Source organism: Cervus elaphus, chromosome 8 (assembly GCF_910594005.1).
Source record: "Cervus elaphus chromosome 8, mCerEla1.1, whole genome shotgun sequence".
NCBI lineage: Eukaryota > Metazoa > Chordata > Mammalia > Artiodactyla > Cervidae > Cervus > Cervus elaphus.
The window spans coordinates 14,732,666-14,755,823 of NC_057822.1; the positions used below are offsets into that span (position 1 = coordinate 14,732,666).

At 40.3% G+C, this 23,158-nt stretch overlaps 2 protein-coding genes across 7 annotated transcripts in view; one reads left to right on the forward strand and one right to left on the reverse strand.

Moving 5' to 3' along the window:
* YARS1 (tyrosyl-tRNA synthetase 1) overlaps positions 1-8,884 on the reverse strand; it is a 30,780-nt gene extending 21,896 nt beyond the window's left edge. Inside the window, exons 1-3 of the mRNA XM_043909629.1 lie at positions 8,685-8,884; positions 4,229-4,375; positions 3,928-4,103 (exon numbers count right to left, since the gene is read on the reverse strand). Coding sequence (XP_043765564.1) covers positions 3,928-4,103; positions 4,229-4,375; positions 8,685-8,741 — 380 coding nt within the window. The 5' untranslated portion in view covers positions 8,742-8,884. The remainder of the gene's footprint in view (positions 1-3,927; positions 4,104-4,228; positions 4,376-8,684) is intronic.
* Positions 8,885-9,072: 188 nt separating this feature from the next.
* The window catches only part of LOC122698510 (S100P binding protein), a 34,097-nt gene continuing 20,011 nt past the window's right edge, over positions 9,073-23,158 (forward strand). Inside the window, exons 1-6 of one of the 6 annotated variants that reach the window (XM_043909630.1) lie at positions 9,076-9,187; positions 11,631-11,672; positions 14,625-14,741; positions 15,456-16,306; positions 16,752-16,840; positions 18,260-18,363. In XM_043909630.1, coding sequence (XP_043765565.1) covers positions 15,458-16,306; positions 16,752-16,840; positions 18,260-18,363 — 1,042 coding nt within the window. In that variant the 5' untranslated portion in view covers positions 9,076-9,187; positions 11,631-11,672; positions 14,625-14,741; positions 15,456-15,457. Of the gene's footprint in view, positions 9,188-9,207; positions 9,344-11,630; positions 11,673-14,624; positions 14,742-15,455; positions 16,307-16,751; positions 16,841-18,259; positions 18,364-23,158 lie in introns of those variants that run through there. The other 5 variants (XM_043909636.1, XM_043909632.1, XM_043909631.1 and 2 more) reach the window with 5 other exon arrangements.

Genomic DNA, 23,158 nt, shown 5'->3' on the forward strand with positions numbered 1-23,158 from the left:
AGGCAGATTCTTTACTGTCTGAGTCACTAGGGAAGCCCATATCTGAACTTTGGAAGGCTTAAAAATAGCATTAAAAAAAACACTTTTCAGCAGGAAGGCTGATCAGAGTACCTAGTCTGCCAGATTGCTGGAAACAAAAGTTCTTATCCACAACTTAATCATGCTTAAAGCTTTTCTGTCCATCTCTGAGCTGCATTCTAGGTGGATTTCCTGGTATAGGCAGACCTCATTTTACTGCACTTCACTTTATTGTGCCTCACAGATTCTGTGTTTGTTAAAAATTGAAGGGTTTCTTCAGTGGAAACTTTTCTGCGCAAGTCTATCAGTGCCATTTTTCCAACAGTGTTTGTTCATGTCATGTCTGTGTTGCATTTTGGTTAACTCTTGCAATATTTCAAACTTCTTCTGTATTGTCATACATGATCTTTCACGTTATAGGCATACCTTGGGGATACCGTGGGTTCAGTTCCAGATGACCACAAGGAAATAAATATTGCAATAAAGTAAGTCACATAAAGTTTTGGTTCCCTAGTGCATATTCAAGTTACATTTATACTATGTCGCATTCTATTAAGTGTGCAATAGCATTATGCCTAAAAACTGTACATACCTGAAAAATAAAACGTACATGCCTTAGTAAATACATGCTGAAAAATGCTAACCATCATCTGAGCCTTCATCAAACTATAATTTTTTTGCAATAGTAACATCAATAGGGATTTTGCTAACTTCACACTTCATGAGGTTTAAGAGAAAAGAAGCCATAACATTAAAGTGCAAGGTGAAGAAGCAGGTACTGATACAGAAGCTGCAGCAAGTCATCCAGAAAATCTAGATAATATAATGAAGGTGGCTCCATCAAACAACAGGTTTTCAGTGTAGAAGAAACACCTTATACTGGAAGAAGCCATCTAGGACTTTCAGAGCTAGAGAAAAGTCAGTGCCAGACTGCAAAGCTTCAAGGACAAGCTGACTGTCTTGTTACGGGGAATACAGCTAGCAACTTTACGCTGAAGCTAATGCTCATTCATCATTTCAAAAATCCAAGGCTCTTAAGAATTATGTTAAATCTATTCTTCCTGTGTTCTATAAATGGAACAACAAAACCTGGATGAAAGCACATCTGTTTACAACATGGTTTACTGAATATTTTAAGCCCATACCATCCTTATAGCAGAAAGCAAAGAGGAACTAAAGAGTTTCTTGATGAAGGTGAAAGAGGAGAGTGAAAAAGCTGGCTTAAAACTCAACATTCAAAAAACCAAGATCATGGCATCCGGTCCCACCATTTCATGGCAAATGGGAAAACAATGACAAACTTTGTTTTCCTGGGCTCCAAAATCACTGCAGATGGTGACTGCAGCCATGAAATTAAAAGACGCTTGCTCCTTGGAAGGAAAGCTATGGCAAACCTAGACAGCATATTAAAAAGCACAGACATTAGTTTGTAGACAAAGGTCTGTATGGTCAAAGCTATGGTTTTTCCAATAGTCATGTATGGATATGAGAGTTGGACCATAAAGAAGGCTGAGTGCTGAAGAATTGAGGCTTTTGAACTGCAGTGTTGGAGAACACTCTTGAGAGTCCCTTGGACTATGAGGAGATCAAACCAGTCAAGCCTAGAGGAAATCAGTCCTGAATACTCACTGGAAGGACTGATGCTGAAGCTGAAGCTCCATTCTTTGGCCACCTGATGTGAAGAACTGACTCACTGGAAAAGACCCTGACACTGGGAGAGACTGAGGCAAGAGGAGAAGGGGATGACAGAGGATGAGATGGTTGGATGGTAGGATGGTATCACTGACTCAATGAACATGAGTTTGAACAAGCTCTGGGAGATGGTGAAGGCCAGGGAAGCCTGGCAGGCTGCAGTCCGTGGGGTCACAAAGAGTGGGACACAACTGAGCAACTGAACAACAACTCAGAAAAAGATTCTTCTCAAAACATTACTGCTCACTGACAATTCATCTGGTCACCCAAGAGCTCTGATGGAGGTGTACAATGAGATTGACATTATTTTCACACCTGCTAACACAATATCCATTCTGCAGCCTGTGGCTCAAACAGTAATTTCAACATTAAAGTCTCATAATTTTAGAAATACAACAAAATTTGTCATTCATGGGAAGTAGGCAAAATATCAACATTACAAGAATTTGGAAGAAATTGCTTTCAATTTGCACAGGTGGAAGTGAAGGGTTCAAAACTTTAGTGAAGGAAGTAACTGCAGACATAATGGAAAGAGCAAGAGAACTAGAATTAGAAGTGGAGCCCAAATTGCTGCAACCTCATGATAAAACTTAAATGGATGAGGAGTTGCTACTTAGGGATGACTAGAGGAAGTGGATTCTTGAGATAGAAACTACTCCTGGTGGAGATGCAATGGAGACTGTTGAAAAGACAACCAAAGATTTAGAATATTATATCAACTTAGTTGATAAAGCAGTGGCAGGGCTCGAGAGGACTAACCCCAATTTTGAAAGAAGTTCTACTGTGGGTAAAATGCTATCAAAAAGCATCACAAATTATAGAGAAATTGTTTGTGAAAGATTAATTGATGTGACAAACTTCGTTGTTGTCTTAAGAAACTGCCATAGTCACCCCAACCCTTAGCAACCACCACCCTGATCGGTTGCCAGCCATCAACAATGAGGAGAGACCCTCCACCAGCAGAAAGATTATGACTCACCAAGGGCTCAGATGATGGTTAGCATTTTTTAACAACACATTAAGGCACACACACTGCTTTTTTAGACATAATGCTATGGTACACTTAACAGACTATAGTACTGCATAAACACAACTTTTATTTATTTATTATTTTTGTCCACTCTTAGTTGCAGCATGCACAACTTCCCTGACCAGGGATTGAACCCATGCCCCCTGTAGTGGAAGCAGGGAGTTTTAACCACTGGACCACCAGGGAAGTCCAACACATATTTTCACATATTTTTATATGCACTAGGAAATCAAAATATTCATGCAACTCACTTTATTGTGACATTCCCTTTATTGAGGTGGTCTAGAACCAAACCTGCAATATCTTTCAGGTATATGCTTTATTTAAAACTCTAAATGTCCAACAGTGGGGAATACAAAGAAAATTATGTTAGATGAAATAAAAATCAACTTGCAAGCAAGAGATCTGAGTTCACATCATGGCCCTTACACTTACTAGCTGCATGAATGAACTTGGGAAAGTTAAATCTGAATTCATTTCCTTATCTGTGAAATAGGATAGAACAATGCTTACCTTTTAAAAAGTTAGTCTAATGGTTTAACTGTAAAAGTGACCATTATAGAGATACATGGCTTATATATAAATAATGTGGAGACTATGAGGCAGTGGGCAGGAAGGATTACTTAGGAAACTAGGGCTAAAAAATTAGGGCACAGGGACTTTCCTGGTGGCCCAGTGGCTGAGACTCTGTAATCCCAGTGGAGGGGCCTGGGTTCAATCCCTGATCGGGGAACTAAATCCGGTATACCACAACTAAAGATCCTGCATGCTGCAACTAAGAGCTGGCAGAGCCTAATAAACAAATAATTTCTAAAAAATTAGAGCAAAAAATTATATGAATGCTGATGTTACAAGTATGATTTTTTTCCCCCACATTTCTTTTATTACTATTTGCTGAGTCTGGAAGGAGAAAGGGAGGCTGCCACTTTCCCATATGCTGTGAGGTCTACAAGGCCAAGGACTTTGTTGTGGTGACTTTTATATTCCCAGCAAATAGTATGGTACCTAGGCATTTACTAGTCAGTAGATATTTGATAGATGAATTAAAAGGACAAAGTGTATAAAATTTTTAATGGTTCTTAACAAGTAGAGCCCAACACCTTTGAATCCAAATTTAGAGTGCCTTGATTCCCCAGGCCTGTAACTAGCTAGAAGCACCAGACCCGTGAGGAGGGTGGAGCACTTACTTGCTGAGCTGGTAATCAGTGCCTTTGATGAACTTGAGCTTCTCCAAGGGCACCCCAATGCTCTCCAGCATTGCCTTGATCACATTCTCATAATAGCTGGTTCGAAGTTCTAGAAGTTCCCACGGAGCCTTCATGTTATCCAGGTATGCGTGCAGGTCTGCAAACAGAATTGTTACCTGGACAAAAAAGATAAGGGGTCACTAAAATGTGAATTTGTTCAAGTACCTCCAAACAAGCGACTAAGTCTCTCTTTTGGCCGCTGCTCAAGGGCAACTGCGCGGTTTATAATATTAGTTCTTACCTCACATCCTGCTTTCAGGAAGTCTGCGATCTTTGACATGGGCACAAAGTAAGCCACATGGGGCTTGCCTGTAGTTGCTGTCCCCCAGTAAACTTTAAGTTCCCGCTCCTTCAATATCTCCTTCAGCTTCTCTTCCCCGAGAACCTCCTGCAGTGGAAGCAAAAGAGCTGCTTTAATGGCAGTGTCCCACCTTACTTAACCAATAACCTCAGATATGCAGATTATACCACCCTAATGGCAGAAGGCAAAGAGGAACTAAAGAACCTCTTGATGAAGGTGAAAGAGAGTGAAAAAGCTGGCTTAAAACTCAACATTCAAAAAACAAAGATCATGGCATCCGGTTCCACTACTTCATGGCAAATAGATGGGGGAAAAAAATGCAAACAGTGACAGACTTTGTTTCCTTGGGCTCCAAAATCACTGCAGTGACTGCAGCCATGAAATTAAAAGATGCTCCTTGGAAGAAAAGCTATGACAAACCTAGACAGCATATTAAAAATCAGAGACATCACTTTGCTGACATAGTCAAAGCTATGGTTTTTCCAGCAGTCATATACAAACGTGAGAGTCAGACCATAAAGAAGCCTGAGCATCAAAGAATTGAGGCTTTCAAACTGTGGTGCTGGAGAAGACTCTTCAGAGTCCCTGGTACAGCAACGAGATCCAGTCAATCCTAAAGGAAATCAGTCCTGAGTATTCACTGGAAGAACTGATACTGAAATTCCAATCCTTTGCCACCTGATTCAAAGAACGAATTCCTCGGCAAAGACCCTGATGCTGGGAAGGGCTGAGGGCAGGAGGAGAAGGGGGCGACAGAGGAGGAGATAGTTGGATGACATCAGTGACTCAAAGGACATGACTTGGAGCAAACTCTGGGAGACAGTGAAGACAGGGAAGCCTGGAAGCATGCTGCAGTCTATGGGGTCCCAAAGAGTCAGACACAACTGAGTAACTGAACACCACCACCTGCTCATCCTTTACCCCGTGACAAGGAAAACAAAGGTATGTTTCACTGAGAGTCCAGACTCAGAGCCAGCAGGGAGGTCTAGCCAGGCTCTCAGCGCTGAGTGAGAACCAAAGGAAGCTGGTGCTGTTGCTAGTACCACTCTGGTGTAATGTCAGTGACTTTAGGGAAACGGAGACTGTCCCTACCCGCATCTTCCCCTCCAACTGCCTTCAGCTCATGCTCCTTCCTTTCACAGCCAGTTTCTTGAAAGGTGTCTCTTCTGCTCTCCATTCCTTATCTCCCATTCCAGTCTGAATTCCACACAGCATCACACAACTGAAAATGCTCTTGCTAAGATCACAGATGGCCTCCAAATTGCTAAATTGAATGAATACTTTTTAGTCCTCACTTCATGGAAATCTCTTTCAGTTTCCTCTATTTTATTCTTAGTTTTCCTCCTACTTCTCTGGCTTCTGCCTTTCAGATTTCTTTGCAGATATTTGTCTTCCTAATTATTTAAATGTTAGCAATCCTTGGGGCCCTCTCTCTTTTTACTCTACATTCTCTGTAACTGATCCTCTTCAGTTGCTTCAATTACTACTTATGAGCTGTGTTGTGTGCTATGCTTAGCTGCTTAGTCGTGTCCTACTCTTTGTGACCCCATGGACTGTAGCCCGTCAAGCTCCTCTGTCCATGGGGATTCTCCAGGCAAGAATACTGGAATGGGTTGCCCTGCCCTCCTCCAGGGGGAATCTTCCCAACCCAGGGATTGAACCCAGGTCTCCCTAGTAACTACCAAATCTCCTGCTCACACCTATATAGAACATGTACTTGTTATCAACCCAGTTAATTCAATCCCATGTTCAAAATTAAACTCATGCTTTCACCTTTCTCCTTCACTCCCCAGGCATCTTTTTCACTTACAGTTTCACCCCTAGTGCAGTAAATGGTACTGAGTTGCAAAAGCTACTCTGAAACAGCTCTTAAGTCCTCCTACTTCTTTCCACCTTTACACAACCAACATAGCCTTAGCCATCATTAGATCATACCAAGACAACTGTAATAGCTTCTTAACAGGTCTCCCAAATCTACTCTTGTTCTCTTCAATCCACATCGCAAAAGGAAGCCAGAGAGGTCTTGAGAACAAAATTCGATTAACTCATTTGCCTATTTAAATACTTCATTTAATAATTTCCTTTGCTCTAAGACAATATTAAAAAAATTCTAATAGGCTAGTGAAAGTGAAAGTCGCTCGGTCATGTCTGACTCTTTGCAACCCCAATGGGATTCTCCAGGCCAGAACACTGGACTGGGGAGCCTTTTCCTTCTCCAGGGGATCTTCCCAACCCAGGGATCGAACCCAGGTCTCCTGCATTGCAGGCGGATTCTTTACCAGCTGAGCCACAAGGGAAGCCCAATAGGCTAGTATGCTGTGACAAAGGAGATTTTAGTGTTTCTTCAGGTGACGGTTGGGGAAACTATTGAAAGCCATGAAAAAGAGATTTTAGTGTTTCTTCAGGTGATGGTTTGGGTAAACTATTGGAAGACATGAAAGACAAAAATCGTTTTGCTGGTTTGAATATCTGTTGGCAGGACTTGTTAAAATCATGTGTTCCAAGCCAGGTGGAGGCTGATCCTGCATCCTTCAAACCCCTGACTATGGGACATTTAGAGTTTTTACTACTCAAGGAAAGGTCATATCACTTAACCTTTAAAACCTGAGTAAATCAATGCTACTAGCTTTGTGTGTTATTTCTCTCCTTATGGAGAGAGGCCAGGAAACAGAATCTGGCTAAGGCGAAGCATGCAAGAATCTCTGGTTAAGATGAAGTTATGGGAATGGGACTTCTCTGGTTCAGTGGTTAAGACTCTGTGCTTCCACTGCAAGGGACGCGGGTTCAATATCTGGTTGGAAAAGATCCCACATGCTGCGTGGTGTGGACAAAAAAAAGATCAAGTTATGAGTCAAAATAACTCAAAGGTCCATCAACTGACAAACAGAGAAATAAAATGCAGTATATTCATATAAAAGTAGTATTGGTTACTCAATCGTGTCCAACTCTTTGTGACTCCATGTACTGTAGCTTGCCAGCAACTCTGTCCATGGAATTTTCCAGGCAAGAATACTGGAGTGGGTTGCCATTCCCTTCTCCAGGGGATCTTTCCGATTCAGGAATCCAACATATAATGGGATATTATTCAGCTGTAATAAGGAACAGAGTTCCAGTAAGTGTAACAACATGGATGAAACTACGAAAACATTAAGCTTAGTGAAAGAAGCTAGACATAAAAGGCCACATATTGTAATTCCATTTACATGAAATGTCTAGAATAGGCAAATTAGAGACAGAACACAGATTAGTGGTTCCCTAGGGCTGGGGAGAGGGGAAGAATAAACAGTGATTAGTAATGAGTACAGGTTATTTTTGATGATGAAAATGCTCTGGAATTAAATAATGATGGTAATTGAACAACCATGTGACTACTAGAAAACCCACTGACCCACACACTTTAAAGGGGTGGATTTTATGGTATGTGAATTGTATCTTATAAAAACAGAAAAGCAAGCTACTGCCTTCAGAATAAACCCCACTGTCAAACATTGCCTACAATACCTTCATGACCTGGTCCTTGCCTGCTCCTCCTAAACAAACTAGTAAAATGTACCATATGTTAGATGGTGATCAGTTCTACGGAGAAATAAAAAAAGGTAGAGTAAGGGATGAGGCAGTTTTTCTGGCAGGGGTTTATTATTTAAATAAAGACCACAGATGATATGACAACAGAGGCCTGAGAAGTCAAGAGAATGAGCAATGTAAATATTTTCTAAGTGCTTGATCTGTACTTTGCCTCCTTTACTCCAGCCAAGTTAGCCTTCTCTCAGAACCAATGGGTTCTTTCTCCCCTCTGGCTCTTGACCTGGGTTCCCTCTACCTGACACGTTTTTAACACCCATTATTCTGGTTAACTTCTACTCCTGCAGTTTCTGGAACCAGCAGAACATAGGTGAAGTGAGGAGGTGATCCGAATCCCTAAGGGCAGTTTAGAGTTCCTCAGCTTTCCCTCAACACTCTCCGCAGCCTTCCTCCTAACTTCCTTTCAATAAAGATCTCCGCGTAAAGCACCTTTCAGTACTAGTTTCGACTTAATTAGATGTCTGGATCCTGGGTCCTTGCAAACATCTGATTTCCTCCAGACATGCTCTGGGAGGGTAGGGTCCTGACGTACCCCCCAGCGCCTTAGCACCGCGCCCGGCACACAGTAGGGTGGGTGGGGTGGATTCAAAGCCTGGCTCAACACAAGTAACGGCACACAGAAGGTGAGACCACTGTGATTTCTGTAGTAACGGACTGACTGACCGACCGGCAGCAAGGACTGCAATCTCTTTCAGAGCTGCCTCGGCGCGAAATCCCGGGTACCATACATTTATGACTCCGTAGAGGTGCTCAGGATCACTTGGACCTCCGGCCCGTAGTCCCCAACCGCGCACTTTCAACCCCGAGGCCCCACCTGCAGGTTCCGGGTGATAAGGTTTAGCTTCTCTTCAGGGCTCAGAGAGTCCCCCATGGCTCTGTCGCTGCCGTCTCCAGCAGTTAGCCCGGCACCCGGGCCCCTTTCTCGGTCGCAGCCGCCGCCGCCGCGTGCCGGAAACTGTCACGCGGGTCCAGGTTAGGTTGCATCAGCTGAACTCGTCCCTCGGCTTGACAGGCCTGCACCCTTCTCCTCCTACCAGCAGCCAGGAACAGCCAAGTGTCGAGCGGGTCGATGAGACGAAAAGGGGTGGAGCCCGTAGGTGGGGGGAGGAGGTGTGGAGGGCGGGGTTTCAGCGCCTGCGCCAGGCGCAACCCTCTGAGAGGCGGGGCGGTTTCCTGCCAATCATTGCCTGTTTGCCCTCCCCTTGGCGCTGGCCCGGCAGCCTCGGGGTGGGGGAGGTCGGGGAGGGGGCGATAAGATGGCGCAGGGGGCGGAGTGAGACGCAGTCGTTCGCCTAGGCTGTGGCCCGGCTTCCGGAGGTGAACAGCTGAGGGAGGAGCGGGGGTCGGCGAGCCTCGGCTGGGAGGGGGAAGGGGGCTCCTGTTGCTTCTCCAGAGGGCCGCGCATGCCGTTCGCCCCGTTGAGGGGTTGAGGCCCTCACCCTGCTGGGAGAAGGGCTCGTTTTCGTTTCTGAGGTGATGGCGGCGGGAGGGGGGAGTGTCTGTGCTGCCCGCCAATTCACGTCGGCGGACGATAGATGCCCCTCACCCTGCCCAGGCAAAGGGTGCCGTCTGGTTACCCGAGAGGGGCGAACGACGTCTGTTTTCTGTGCCCGGTGCGGGTGGGGACTGGAGGTGGCGGTGGGGGTTGCCTCTCCCCCTGCCCCAAGGCTGGGAGGGTGTTGCTAGGCAAAAAATCGCGGTCTTTCCGGCCGCGCCTTGCCGGCGGGTAGGCAGCAGAAAGAGGCTGGCCCGCCCCAGGGGAGAGCGGAGGTGTGGGACGGGCAGCCACCCGCAGGGTGAGGGTGTACCGCGCCGCTCTGCTGAGGGGCTGTTTGGCTCCTGCTGGGGGAGGAATGGGGAGCAAGCCCCGAGCTGCTCCCGCCTTCCGCGGAGAGGCGGGAATTCTTGGTCTTTGGGGAGGAGGGCAGTGCGGTACGGCGGCTATAGAGCTTCTAAGGGAGAGCTGGGGGCGGTCAAGCCTTATCCTACGTTGAGCGAACTGCGATGAAGCACTCGAGGATCGGACGTGCCACCAGTTCCTTCCAGGGCAGGAGAGCGGGCACTTGGCACCGCCGGGTGGGCCCGGGAGAGGAAATGATTGAATTGCCCATCTGCTGCCCCAACCTGATTCCAGTTTGATGGATTTGTTAGAGGCTTCAAGCTTTAGCAATCCTGTCTAAATCATTTAAAAAACATTTTCTTTTTAAAAAGAAACCTGTTGCCTCAGCTGAGTAGTATTTGGTTTCTGTGGGAGGAAAGTCCTGGCACCCTTATCTAAGTGAGCCGTTACCTAAAGCAGAGATTTGCGGTCCGAGTTGTTTTTCTTTCCTGCAGTGTCTACAGTTACCTCCAAGGGAGTTGCAGAATTCTTACAGATAATTGCAGTTCAGTTTAATTTGGCTTAAACCTTATGCCCGTTTCATGGAGTGATAAAGGCCACCGAGTGTCTTTAATGCTGTACGTCTCACACGTATTGCACATAGGAAAGGTTGGAAATCAAAGCTCAAAGATAAGTGGGTCTTTGGGAAATAATCCTTGCCCTTGGCCAAACCTGTCAGATCCAGCTTGGTAATGGTCTTGGTTTTTAGAGCCTTGAAAGAGGGGTATGAGGTTGTGTTTGGTGTTGCAGTTTTAGTGGCCTAAATAATATAAGGCTTGTGTTTTAAGGCAGTAGGTTTTCTTAGGTACGGTAAAAATAGAAAGGGAGCTGGTTTCTGAGGTTGCAACCAGGTTAGAGAACAGAGCGAGGGGGTGGTAAACTGAAGTGTGAAGGAGGGGGTGGACAGATGAGAGAGACATGGAAGGACAGAATAGGGTCACAGAGAATTAAGAGAGAAACGGGAGATGGGAATTATATTTTTCCTTTAAAAATAAGATTTTCATATTTAATTTTAATTTTTTTTTTTGGTGGTGGCATGTGGGATCTTAGTTTCCTAACTAGAGTTTGAACCCCGAGCCCACTGCTTTGGGAGCATGGAGTCTTAACCAGTGGATTGCTAAGGAAGTCCCAGGATCTTCATATTTGAGATTGCTACAAAGCAAGTGCCAGGAAAGGCAGATGATGGTAGAATGGCACACAGGCACATAGTAAGGCCGTCTTTGTGGAACTTCACTTTATCTTTTACATTGTGCCTGTAGTATGCTAAGTGCTTTTGTATTCATAATCTCATTTTTAATTCTTAGAAGGACCTTATGAGGTAGGTACTATGATGGTCCCTATTTTACTTGAGAGGACATTTGAAACTTCAAAATGTAATCATTGTTTCCCCACTGGCTTCTTAATTTTAAAATGGTTTTATTATTAAATATTTCAAGCATATAAAAGTTACAGTTATACCATATAACATAATAATGAATACTATTAACCCCCTACTCAGCTTTATTGTTTTAGGTCTTTTCCTGTTAGTGATTTTTAAAGAAATAAAACATTACAAAAAGAATTGAAGCTACTCATGCCCCCTTACCATTCCTTTTCCCTCCTCACCACCAGAGGTAATCCCTATCTTGAAATGGCATGTTTTTATAATTTTATAATACATCCATGTTTGTATCCATACACAGTTTACATTATTGTTTCTTTAGCAAATTGCAAGAAAAAAAAAGATGGGAATCTGTAGATTAAAATACAAGATTTATCAGCCAAACCTAATGTATGGACCTTACTTGGATACTGTTGTGTGTTTTTTTTAATGTGACATTTAAAAAATAGCTGAAAATATGAACTGGATATTTTATGATAAAGAATTCTTGTTGTTTACAGATGAAATGATGTGATGCCTGGGATTTGCTTCAAAATAATCTGGTAAAGGGGGTAGTGGATGGGGCAAGATTAGCAATGGGTTGATAGTTGTTGGGGCTGGGTGATGGATATGTGGGTATTCATTATTATGTTGTTTTTGCATATGTTTTGAATTATAATAAAAATTTTTAATGAGGTAATTGTGAAGAGAATGATTTGTGCAAGTTAAATAGATGTTTGTGGTATTGTTTTGCATGCTAAGAGCATTCAAATTGAGAGCAAAGTTAGACCTATTGGAGCATTCTGTGAGGAAAGCTCAGAAGAGCTGGCTCTGTGCCTCTGGATGTCATGTGGCATAGGAATTGATGCTTTCAGTGGCTGTGGAGACTATTGGTCCTGTGTTTGCACAGTAAAGTTAGCAAGTAATGATTTTTTTTTTCCATTGAGGTTTGACCACTTTCACAGGTCATTTCTACATTCTTCCGTTCCACTTGGGAAATTAAATGGAGCCTGTGCATAATACAGTGGCTTAAATTATTTTTGCCAAGGGACCAAAAACCCTCTTTAATGTCTGCATCCTTCATAGTGTGTTAGAGAGTGTACTGAATGTAGAAGATTTCCATTTGCTCACTGACTCTGGGCAAGTCTATCACAAGGATGGTAGAAAAAGCAAGAAAAAACATTGCCTTTGAAATTAAACTTGGGTTTGGATCCTTGTTTTAGCATATTAGCTCTGTATACTCAGTACATTAAATGCCTCTGAACTTTAGTTTCCCAAGAGTGAAAATGTATTGAATTCTTCATTTGGTTAAGCAAGTGCTTGGACTAGACCCTTTGTTTTTTGGGGTTTTTTTTGGCTGTATCGCACAATATGTAGGATCCCATGCTCCCTGCAGTGGAAGCCCCTTGCAGTGGAAGCGCAGAATCCTTACCTAACTGGACTGCCTGGGAACTCCCAGGACTAGACTTTTGGAAGGAGTAGGAGAATGGCGATTGTGACTCAGAGCTTCTCAGAAAGTGGCTACTTAACCCCAGTGTCTGTCATACTTGTGCTTGACAAGCACAAACTTTATTAAGTAAAGGAACTATTTTTCAAAAGTAAACCTTTTTTCTACTGCTGCCTAAAGAAATAACTTTACTCTATAACCCAGTCACTGGGCAGAGAAATCACTTTTTTCTTCATAGAGACACCTGCTTCAGTGCCTACCTAGAGTGTGCTCAGTTGCTCAGTTGTGTCCAACTGTTTGTGGCCCCGTGGCCTGTAGCCCGCCAGGCTCCTCTGTTCATGAGATTTCCCAGTCAAGAATACTGGAGTGGGTTGCCATTTCCTACTCCAGGGGATTTTCCTGACTCAGGGATCCAATCAGCATCTCTCTCTTGCATCTCCTGCATAGGCAGGCAGATTCTTTACCCCTAGCACCACGTGGGAAGCCTGGTGCCTAGAACTCTTCCACGATTGCTGAAAAATTGGTAAAATAAGATAAAAAAAATCATAGCAATTCTTAAGTTTAACTATAGCAGTTTAGTTTCTTTGATAAGACCTGTGTTATAGAGTTACATGAGTTAGAGTTGTAAAATGTGTCTCACAGTGCGTAGTTTATAGTATAGGTGCTTAGTAGTTTTTCCCTTTTTGTCCCATTTGTCTCATTTCTAAGATGAGCAAGGCTTTTTTTTTTTTTTTTTTAATTTTCCCTGTTTTATTGAGATGTAATTCCCATATAACACTGTATTAGTTTGGGGCTTCCCTGGTGGATCAGTCAGTAAAGAATCTGCCTGTAATGTAGGAGACCCGGGTTCAATCCCTGGGTTGGGAAGATCCCCTGGAGAAGGAAATGGCAACCCACTCCAGTATTCTTGCCTGGAGAATTACATGGACAGAGGAGTCTGGTGGGCTACAATCCATGGGGTTGCAAAGAGTCAGACACGACTGAGTCACTAACATTGTATTAGCTTAAGGTATACAACATGACTTGACATATGCATATAATGCAAGATGATTGCAATAATGAGTTAACATACATTACTTCATGTAGTTCTCTAGTGCTTTATTGCCCATACCATTTTGTATTTTCTTATATTGGTGTGTAAGTTGAGTGTTGTCTTTATTGGAAGGTTATACATTCCTTGAGGGTAGAATCTGTATCTTTATTTCTTAGAAATCATATAGAGACATACTATCTAGCTCAGTCATGTGTGTTGATGGTAGCTTAGAAAATGTTTTCTGAAAGAATGCATGAACCAAAACTAAAATTTAGAGAGGGAAGTGGGGTGGGGAAGAATTTGCAGTTAAAAGGCTATAAGAATTTTCCAAATTTTCTATCACTTTTGCCATCTAGAAAATAATGAGAGATCAGGTCCATCATTAGCTACTTAACACCTAATTTTTAATTATACAAGTATATATAAATATCAAGTAAAGTAGTGAAGTCTCCCCTTGTCCCTCTCTCGATGCCCCTGCAGGTTATTATAATCATCAATTTTGTGTTGTGTTTTTCTAGACCTGTTTTTTGTGTTTATGTATGTATTGAAAATGAGGTTTTTGTATGTATGGTCATGACTACAACTTTGGGATCTTGGTGGAATCTTCAGTTCAGTTCAGTTGCTCTTAGACATCATCTAATCCCAGTTCTCTATCCCTTCCATATTTTTTATATGAGGAAACAAGTCTCTGGTTAAATGGCTTGCCCAAATTATCACAACTAGTTAGTGACAGAACCAGGACCGTAGCCCAGGTCTTTAGACTCTCAAGACCGTGTTCATCCTACTAGAGCAAATGATATTCTTAAGAAAGTATAAATTGTTGGGAGGAAGAAAACTAGTTCCTTAAGTTGCATAATTTTTCCTCTAAAGATTTTTCTTTGATGTTCTTGACTCAGAATCCAACTTTGTGGTATTTTAAAAAATATCAAGATCAAAATTAATAGATGGAGCACCTTAAAGCATAATGCAGTTGACTTTGTAATTAGCAGAGTTGAAAGTGATGAGAAGATCCTCTAATTTTCTTTGTGCCTGCAGGAAGGTGGGAGTCAATCATTTTGACAAGTCTCCCGAAAGGAACAGCTAGCAGGAGCTGAACCCTTTTTCCATTTGGTCTCGTGGCAAAGGCAGAGATCACACCAGCAGCTCCATACAGTATGAAAGACAATTTTTTTTCTTCTTGTATGCATAAAATTGTTTCTTTTTAAAATTTCAAAAGTAATATGTGTGTTTTCTAAAAAGTATACACTGTGAAAATCCAAACATTTTATATATATATATTTGTTTTGTTGTATGTTATAGATATTATTCCAGTGATGCTACATTCAGATCCACTTCATTGTTTTTAAATAATTGTAAAGTATTCCATAAGATGAATGTACCATGATTTTAGTGAACAGATCTGGTGATGGACATCTAGGTTGTATCCAATATTTGGATGTTCTGAATAATACTGCTTTGAACACCTTTTAACTGTATCTGTGTGCCTTTGTACAGGTATTTCTGCAAGGTAAATTTCTTGTAGTGAAATTGCTGAGTCAGATGCTATGGCCAAATTACTCTCCACAAAATATTGTACTGATTTATACTCTCACTGATAGTATGTGAGAATCCTTGTTTCTCACATTCTCACCAAAATAGGTTATCGTGTCATTTTAATGTTTGCCACTTTGATAGGAAAAAAAAATCTCATTGTTATGATAGCTATTCCCCTGATTCTGGTAAAGTTAAATATCTTAGAACTTTCTCGTGTTACAAGTCATAGTGCAAAGAATTTGAAATACTAAGACACTATCACTCTCTAAAGCAGATTGGACTTGTTAAAAGGGTATTTCCTGTTCTCAGTGAAACTGCCTCTTATTTCTCCAGATATGATGTGCTCACTAGTGCCCTCTGAACAGTCTTCTGGTACCTCTCTCTTGCCTAAAGACAATGCTCCTTTTTCTTGGAGTTCCTTGGATGAGGATGAATTGGATGACTCCTTGCTGGAGCTATCTGATGGAGAAGATGATGGCCATTTCAGTTTCACAGAGGAACAGATTCAGGAACTCTTGAAGGATGATGACCTATCAAATGAGCACTTTCCTTGGGGAGGAGGGTTGCCTAATGATGACAGCAGGAATGTTGAGAAGGGAGAGAAGGGGAGTCAAATTCCACTTGACACTCCCCAAGAGAAAGATTCACCATACAACATGGGACCAGAAGCTGAGACCCCTGACACATTCAAACTACCTCAACTAACTACATCAGTTGGTCATGGACCAACTCCTACTAAACCATTGAACAGACGCTTTGCACTAGAAAAGAATCTTATAAAAGTTACAGTTGCACCATTTGATCCAACAGTTTGTGATGTTGTACTTGATAAGGACAAGACTTATGTGTCCAAAGTTACATCCAGAGTTACTGAAAAACCCTCCTCCCTTGGGGAAGAGATGAGAGAAGATGATCTTAGCCTAAATGAGAGCACACTTTGCACAGAATCTGAAGGGATCAGCCCCAATAACTCTGCCTATGATGGGCCCCCACTCCCTTCTTCAAACAATAATTTTCCACATACTGTCTCTGATAAAAATATATCCAACAGTAAGAAACCTACGCCTGTATTCTCTCAGATCTTGGACCATTCAGAGACTTCTAATACAGGGTCATCCTGGAGAAATGGATCATATAAATCAAGTTTTGAAATGAAGTTACCAGTTTCCAGTTCATCAAACAAAGTAAGTATGTTTTTCAAGGTGAAGAGAGGAATGAAACTATATAACAGAGCTTTGTATTCAAATAAATTGGGGCTTGAAGCCTAACTAGCACTGTGTCCTTGGGCAAATTATTTAGCTTCTCTGTTTCCTCACATTTCTTATCTATAAACTGGAGTGAGTAGTACTTTACAGTATATGGAAAATTAATTAAATAATATATTCATAGTAACTGGTATATAAAATTAACCATTTACTGAATAAGATGATGATTTTACTATTCTACTTTTTTTCCTTGAGATTACTATCATCTCATTTAAAGCACCTCTGTTAGTACCTGGTACAGTAAAGTTCACAAGTATGCTTATGTAACCTTTAGTTCAAGAATATTTCCATAAGTAATATTTTTAGTTATTTTCTTATAACTAAGGCCATCTTCCCTTCTTCATTCCTTCTGCTCTGAAAAAAGCAGGATGTTCTTGACAAGGATTCTGGGAAGCTAAAGGTCCATGAAAAAAGACTAGGCAAAGTCATTCCTGTTCTGCAAACCAAAACAAGGTAAGAATATAGTGAAATATTCTGGTTTATGTTGGTTCTGTTCAATTGCTTTCTTACTCTCCTGAGTTTCTCCTTAGTGTGGGAAAAAAGCCCTGCGCCAGAAGTAAGCATACTTGAAGTTCTGGGACTACCAATAACTGTGTGACCTTGGACAGTCAAATACTCTCTGACCTCAGTTTCTTTTTCAATAAAATAAGGCTAATGATGCCTTCTCTGCTGCCTCATAGGGTTATTTTTAAGAAGAAAAAAAGACTTTAGTGAAAGCACTGTATAAATGTAAGATTTCTTTTCCTATGTGTGGGGAAGCCTGTTCACAGGCATAGGAAGTTAGAATAACTTTAACAAAAATGTTAAGATATATCTATGTAGAAAGTCATTTAAACATTTCTCCCAACTTGCATATATCTGTCCTTGGTGAAAAAATTTTATAGAGGTTGCAGATTTGGGTCACCTTTTCAGTCTATTTTCTTGTTGCCAGGAGATGGCAGTATCTCTACATGGGCCTTTTCAATTAGCAAAGCTATTTTTTTAGGTTGTGTCATATGTGCTTCCTTACAGTGAGATTCTTTTTAAAAATTTGGTTACAGATATTAAATTTCTTCAGTAGTACAGATAAGGCTAAAGTCCTTTGACTATAACCCCCTAGTCCCAGTTTTCTGGGTTTTTTCTCTGTTTTGTTTGGGTTACTTCAAGGAGCTTTGTGAGTTGCATACAATGAAAATTATACCAAGGTACACAAGTCAGGCTACTTGGAGCAGTAATAAATTCACGATCTCATCCACAGACACTCAGTACAGTATAATCAGCATGAGCAAAGGCCAGAAGTTGTTTGTGCCAAGGTCACCAATGTTTTAATTGCCAGATCTAGCTGATTCTTTTTGGTCTGTATCTTACTCAATTTTTGTGTGGCTTTATGAAGTTAGTTGTTTCCTTACTAACCTTGAATTGCTCAAAATGCTTCCTCTCTCGGTGGAGTAGGTAGTCTTCATTTTGCTATGCCTTGTTAACAGGAGGTTGTATCTTTTTTCTTCAGCTCTATACTTGATTGCAGCTTTGCATTACGTGACTAACACTGTCTTTTGTCATTGCATCTTAGTGTTATGAGAGTTCATTGTTCTAATCCATCGCTTCCTTGGTGGCTCAGATGGTAAAGATTCCACCTGCAATGCGGAGGCCTGGGTTTGATCCCTAGTTTGGGAAGATCCCCTGGAGGAGGGCATGGCAACCCACTCCAATATTCTTGCCTCAAGAATCCCCATGGACAAAGGAGCCTGGTGGGCTACGGTCCATGGGGTCACAGAGTCGGACACAGCTGAGCAACTAAGCACACACAACCCATGAACAGTATATGATTCTCTACAAAGCACTGTCCTCATGCTTCTAACCGATTGTTTTTCCCCCTGGTTTGCTTTGATAAAGGACTAATGTTCCGACATTTTCACCGTCAGACCTGGAAAAGCAGAAGCAAAGTTATCTCAGGAATGTCATTGCTCATATAGAAGACCCAGTGGATTCAAACCAAGGTAACATGGTAACCAAAGAATGGCCTATAAAAAATATGGTGAGACTTTTTTATTCCAGTGTGATATAGCTTAAACTGGGAGATTGTCTTGAATTTTTACAAATTGGTGAGAAAGATAATTTCCTTATCCAAAGGTTTTCACTTTAAGGGATTGCCTAACCAGATAATCCTCAACCTTGTTTGGCTAACTAGTATTAGAGAGGCATCCAAGGAGACTCATACCAGTACATGAAAAGAGTCTCCCCCATGGTTGAGGTCTATAACCAGACATTTTTTGCCTGGAATTTTTTTGCTTTGGATTTTTTTTGATCTGAAAAATAGTAGAAATGACAACCAGGCACTGCTTAGTAATCATTGGGTTTTTTTTTTTTTTAATTTTTATCCCTGTTGCCTTCAACATTTAAAAGTAAAAAGCAGGTATTTTGGATACCATCTTGCATCTTGGCATCTGAATAAAAACTCTTGGAAGGGTTGACTACTGTTCAGATTCTTCAGTCTGTGAGTTTTTCTTTGTCAATCAAAAGCTGTTGCAAACCAAAATGGCTAGATTCTTTCTCCAGGCCTCAAGAGACTATACTATAGTTCATGTTTTTGTTCATCTTGAACTATTAGCTGATGGGAAGACTCCTAAAGGGAAGCTTGTAAATTATACTGAAGGTGTGGAGGTTAGAAAATACTGGTGAAAGAATTGCTTCAGTTCATATTCTGTCATCTTAGCTTCTTTCTCTATTCATTCAGCACAGTTTTCTCAGGTACTTTCAGTAGTGCTCAGTTTGAAGATAAGGGATTGAAAATGTAAAGAGTTAATGCAATATTGGTTAGTGTTCTAATAGAACTATGAATAAAGTGCAGTAGGAACAGGGAAGAAGTTTGTGTTTGGGAAAGAAGAATGTCCTAAGCAGCCTCTACACAGAAGATAATTTAGTTCAGTTACTCTAAGATCTGTTGTAAATCAGTAGGGAGGGTTTTAGAAGGATTTTTGGCCAAAGATCCAAGGAGAACTCTCCTTTCTTTGACAAATCTTGAATTACTTGGTAGTTTTTTCTTTTTTGTTTTATAAGGCTGTGAGCTAAAGGTTGAGAACTCTGAGATATCAGCCAGAAGAATTTTTACTCCAGGTTCTTTTATGTTTTCCTCAGATTTCATTAAGCAGTCAGATGCACTTGTACTGATTGCTTGGCCCTCTCCTTGTGAGATCCCTTTGCTTGAACTAAAAGGATGTGTGAACTAGAGAGGTCCCCACCCCCGCCCCTGCTGTCATTGAAGGGGCAGATTAAAAGTAGTTCATCTATATTCAACCTCTGTGGAAGAGACTTGATCATTGCTCCCCTCTCTAAGGTGACTTACTTTCTCTTATATCTTAGGTAGTTGACAATGATGATATCCAGTCACATTTTCCTTTCTCATTTGGGGCATTTAAAAAGAAAATTTCATGGGAAGAGCAGTGAGTAGCTGCTCATATTACTGTATCTTTTCCAATCTCTTCCTCATTCAGCAATCCCTCTTTCATTTTTTCACAACAATCTATATCCCATAAGGGACAACTAGAATAACTAAGAGAAAAGTCAGTTGCTTTAGTGGTTGGGAGAACAAAGTCTGGTCTAGAATTAAAACCTGGGTTCATACCCCAGCACCACTGCTTACTGACTTTGTGACCTTGAGCCAGTAAAAACTCAGTTTTCTCATTTATAAGATGAAGATAACAGTGAAGCTTAATTGACATGAAAATTATATGTGTAAGTAGTAGTAGTATACATAGAACAGTACCTTACCATAGGAAGTTTATTGAATATTTAGTATTATTAGCAAGAAATTGTGTCTTCTCATACTGAAGTTTTTATAGGTAAAATAATGTGATGTCAGGTATTTGTTTTTAAATCTAAAAACAATATAAAAAACTCAATCTGAAAAATTAGAGAAAACAGCTTTACAAAAATGTTGATAAATGAAGCTCAGTGACTGTGATTGAGGGTGAGGGTGCTTATTACATGCTATTCTCCACTTTTGTGTATATTTGAAATTTTCCATAATAAAAGGGTGTTGGTTTTTTTTTTTACGTGCATCTTTTAGGGAATTTCTTTTTTGACATCTTAAGAATTTTCGACATTACTAGCTACTCTAAAACCTTCATAGGCCTCCAGTGTTTTCTTCTGCCTTTCAGAAACCCAGTGTGATACTAATTTCTGTGTTACTTTCCACACCTCAAAAATTTAAAGATTTTATATATCATATTGCAGGGGAGATATGGGCATATTCTTTCTCCTTTCTTTATATATGAATTACTGGGCAGCCGGAAGCAAAGAGAAGGAGCAGAGTACCTCCTGTCCTTTTTGAGATGTTTAGTGCTGTCTACCTTGGAAGGGTTTAACTCTTCAGGCCCCTTATTAGACACAGAGAAATAATAGGGGACAGATTCAAAATTAGTTCCTATCAATTCAATTTGATCCCTCTGCATTAGGTTAAATCATCTTTTTCAGTTTATCAGTAATTTGTATATTATTGATACAGAATATAATAATTAAATCATCCTTCAACTCCATTATTATAATATAGGTATAATCTCTTTTTAGTTTAGTGCCACGTGGGTCATTAATAGCATTTACAAAGAAATACATACCACTTCCTTTTTGTCATCCCCGCTAACAGATAATTTTATATTGGATAATAAATTCTTAGAGTTGGAAAGTACCGTTAAGATCTTCTCCTCAATCTCCTACCATGTAAATCTATGCCATATATCTTTGCCAAAAGATTATTAAGCCTCTGCTTAGCGTCTAATAGTGCAGAACTCGTTACTTCATGAAGCAGGCCGTTTGTTGCTTGGAAAATTCTTTTTTATTTAATTGTAGTATAGTTGATATACAATATTGTGTTAGTTTCAGGTGTACAGCAAAGGGATTTAGTTACACATATGCATATATTCATTCTTTTTCAGATTCTTTTCAGAAAATTCTAATTGTTAGAAAGTTAGTCCTTACATTGACCAACTTGTGCTTCCGTATAATTTCCAGTGGTAGTTCCTAGTTCTGTCCTCTAGGATCACAAAAAATAACTACTCTCTTCCATTTACTTAATGTATTTAAGGACCTGTCCATATTAAATATCTCAAATTAAAGGGTTTTTAGTGATTAAAAGAATCATATAATTTATTATTCCATCTTGATAAATTAGGTTATATCCATTTTCTTTTTTTTTTTTGGTTATGCCCATTTTCATTAGTAATGCTGCAGTGAACATTCTGGTTCATAAATGTTTATGTACAACTCTTCTTTCTTTTTTTTTTTTTATTTTTTTTAATGTGAAAAAAATTTTATTAGTTGGAGGCTAATTACTTCACAACATTTCAGTGGGTTTTGTCATACATTGATATGAATCAGCCATAGATTTACACGTATTCCCCATCCCGATCCCCCCTCCCACCTCCCTCTCCACCCGATTCCTCTGGGTCTTCCCAGTGCACCAGGCCCGAGCACTTGTCTCATGCATCCCACCTGGGCTGGTGATCTGTTTCACCATAGATAGTATACATGCTGTTTGAAATATCCCACCCTCACCTTCTCCCACAGAGTTCAAAGGTCTGTTCTGTATTTCTGTGTCTCTTTTTCTGTTTTGCATATAGGGTTATCGTTACCATCTTTCTAAATTCCATATATATGTGTTAGTATGCTGTAATACAACTCTTATTTCTATAGGATGAATGCCTAGAAGTGGAATTGCTGGGTAAAGTATATAAGCATTTTTAAAACTTTTGTTAAATGTTACCAGATTGTCCTGCCCCAAAAACTAGTATTAATTTTTGTCACCAATTTAATAGGTAAATTTTAACATTTTGTTTTAATAATTAGGTTAAATATTTTCACATGTTTTTTGGTAATTTATATTTAATCATAATTCCTTAAAATTATCTGATATCTAGTCTGTATTCCAGTTTTCCGAAAAATATCTTCTTATAAAGTGTTCAAGCAGGATCATGTGTTTGGTTATCGTCTCCTTAGTCTCTCTTAATCTGGGTCACTTGTTTTGTAGATTGTCCCTCCTTCTGAATTGTGTCTGATTGTTTCTTTGTGGTGGTGTTTAACTTGTTTCTCCATCCACTGTATTTCCTGTAAACTGGAAGTTGGGCCTAGAGGAGGGATTAGATTCAGATTAAGCATTTAACATAAGCTGGAATAATTCATAGGTACCATTGTATATACATCCTATATCAAGTAAGGAGGCACCATCTAATGACAGATTGGTCCACTAATAGAGATGCTAAGTTTGATCACTTTGTTAAATGTTCACTGCTACATCTTTCCATTTGAAGGTACATTTTCCCCTTTATAATTAGTAAATTATCTGCGGGGTGATGCTTTGGCACCATTTGAAAATCCTTGCACAACTGTTGTTCATCTAATGGTTTGAACATTCATTGGTGATCTCTGTCTGAATTAGCTACTACACAGAGAGTCGCATAGGAAATGTTTGTTTTCTAAATATATCATTTCTTCTAGAATTGCTAGTTGTTAATTCTTGTATGAAGAATTTAATGTTTTTTTAGTATCACTATTACGTTTTTTTTTTTTTAAATCAGTATCTTCTAATCAGTTATAGTCATTACCCATTTTGTTGCTTAATTTGTTCCAATTTTGACCAATGAGAAATCCTTTAAGTGGGCTCCTATGTCTTCTGACATGACCCCGTTAGTGTTTTTTTAATTGTGATTTTAAAAAAGTAACATAAGAGTAGGACATGACTTACTGACTAAACAACATCAACAAAACGTGAAATTTATCATCTTTAGCAATTTTTAAGTG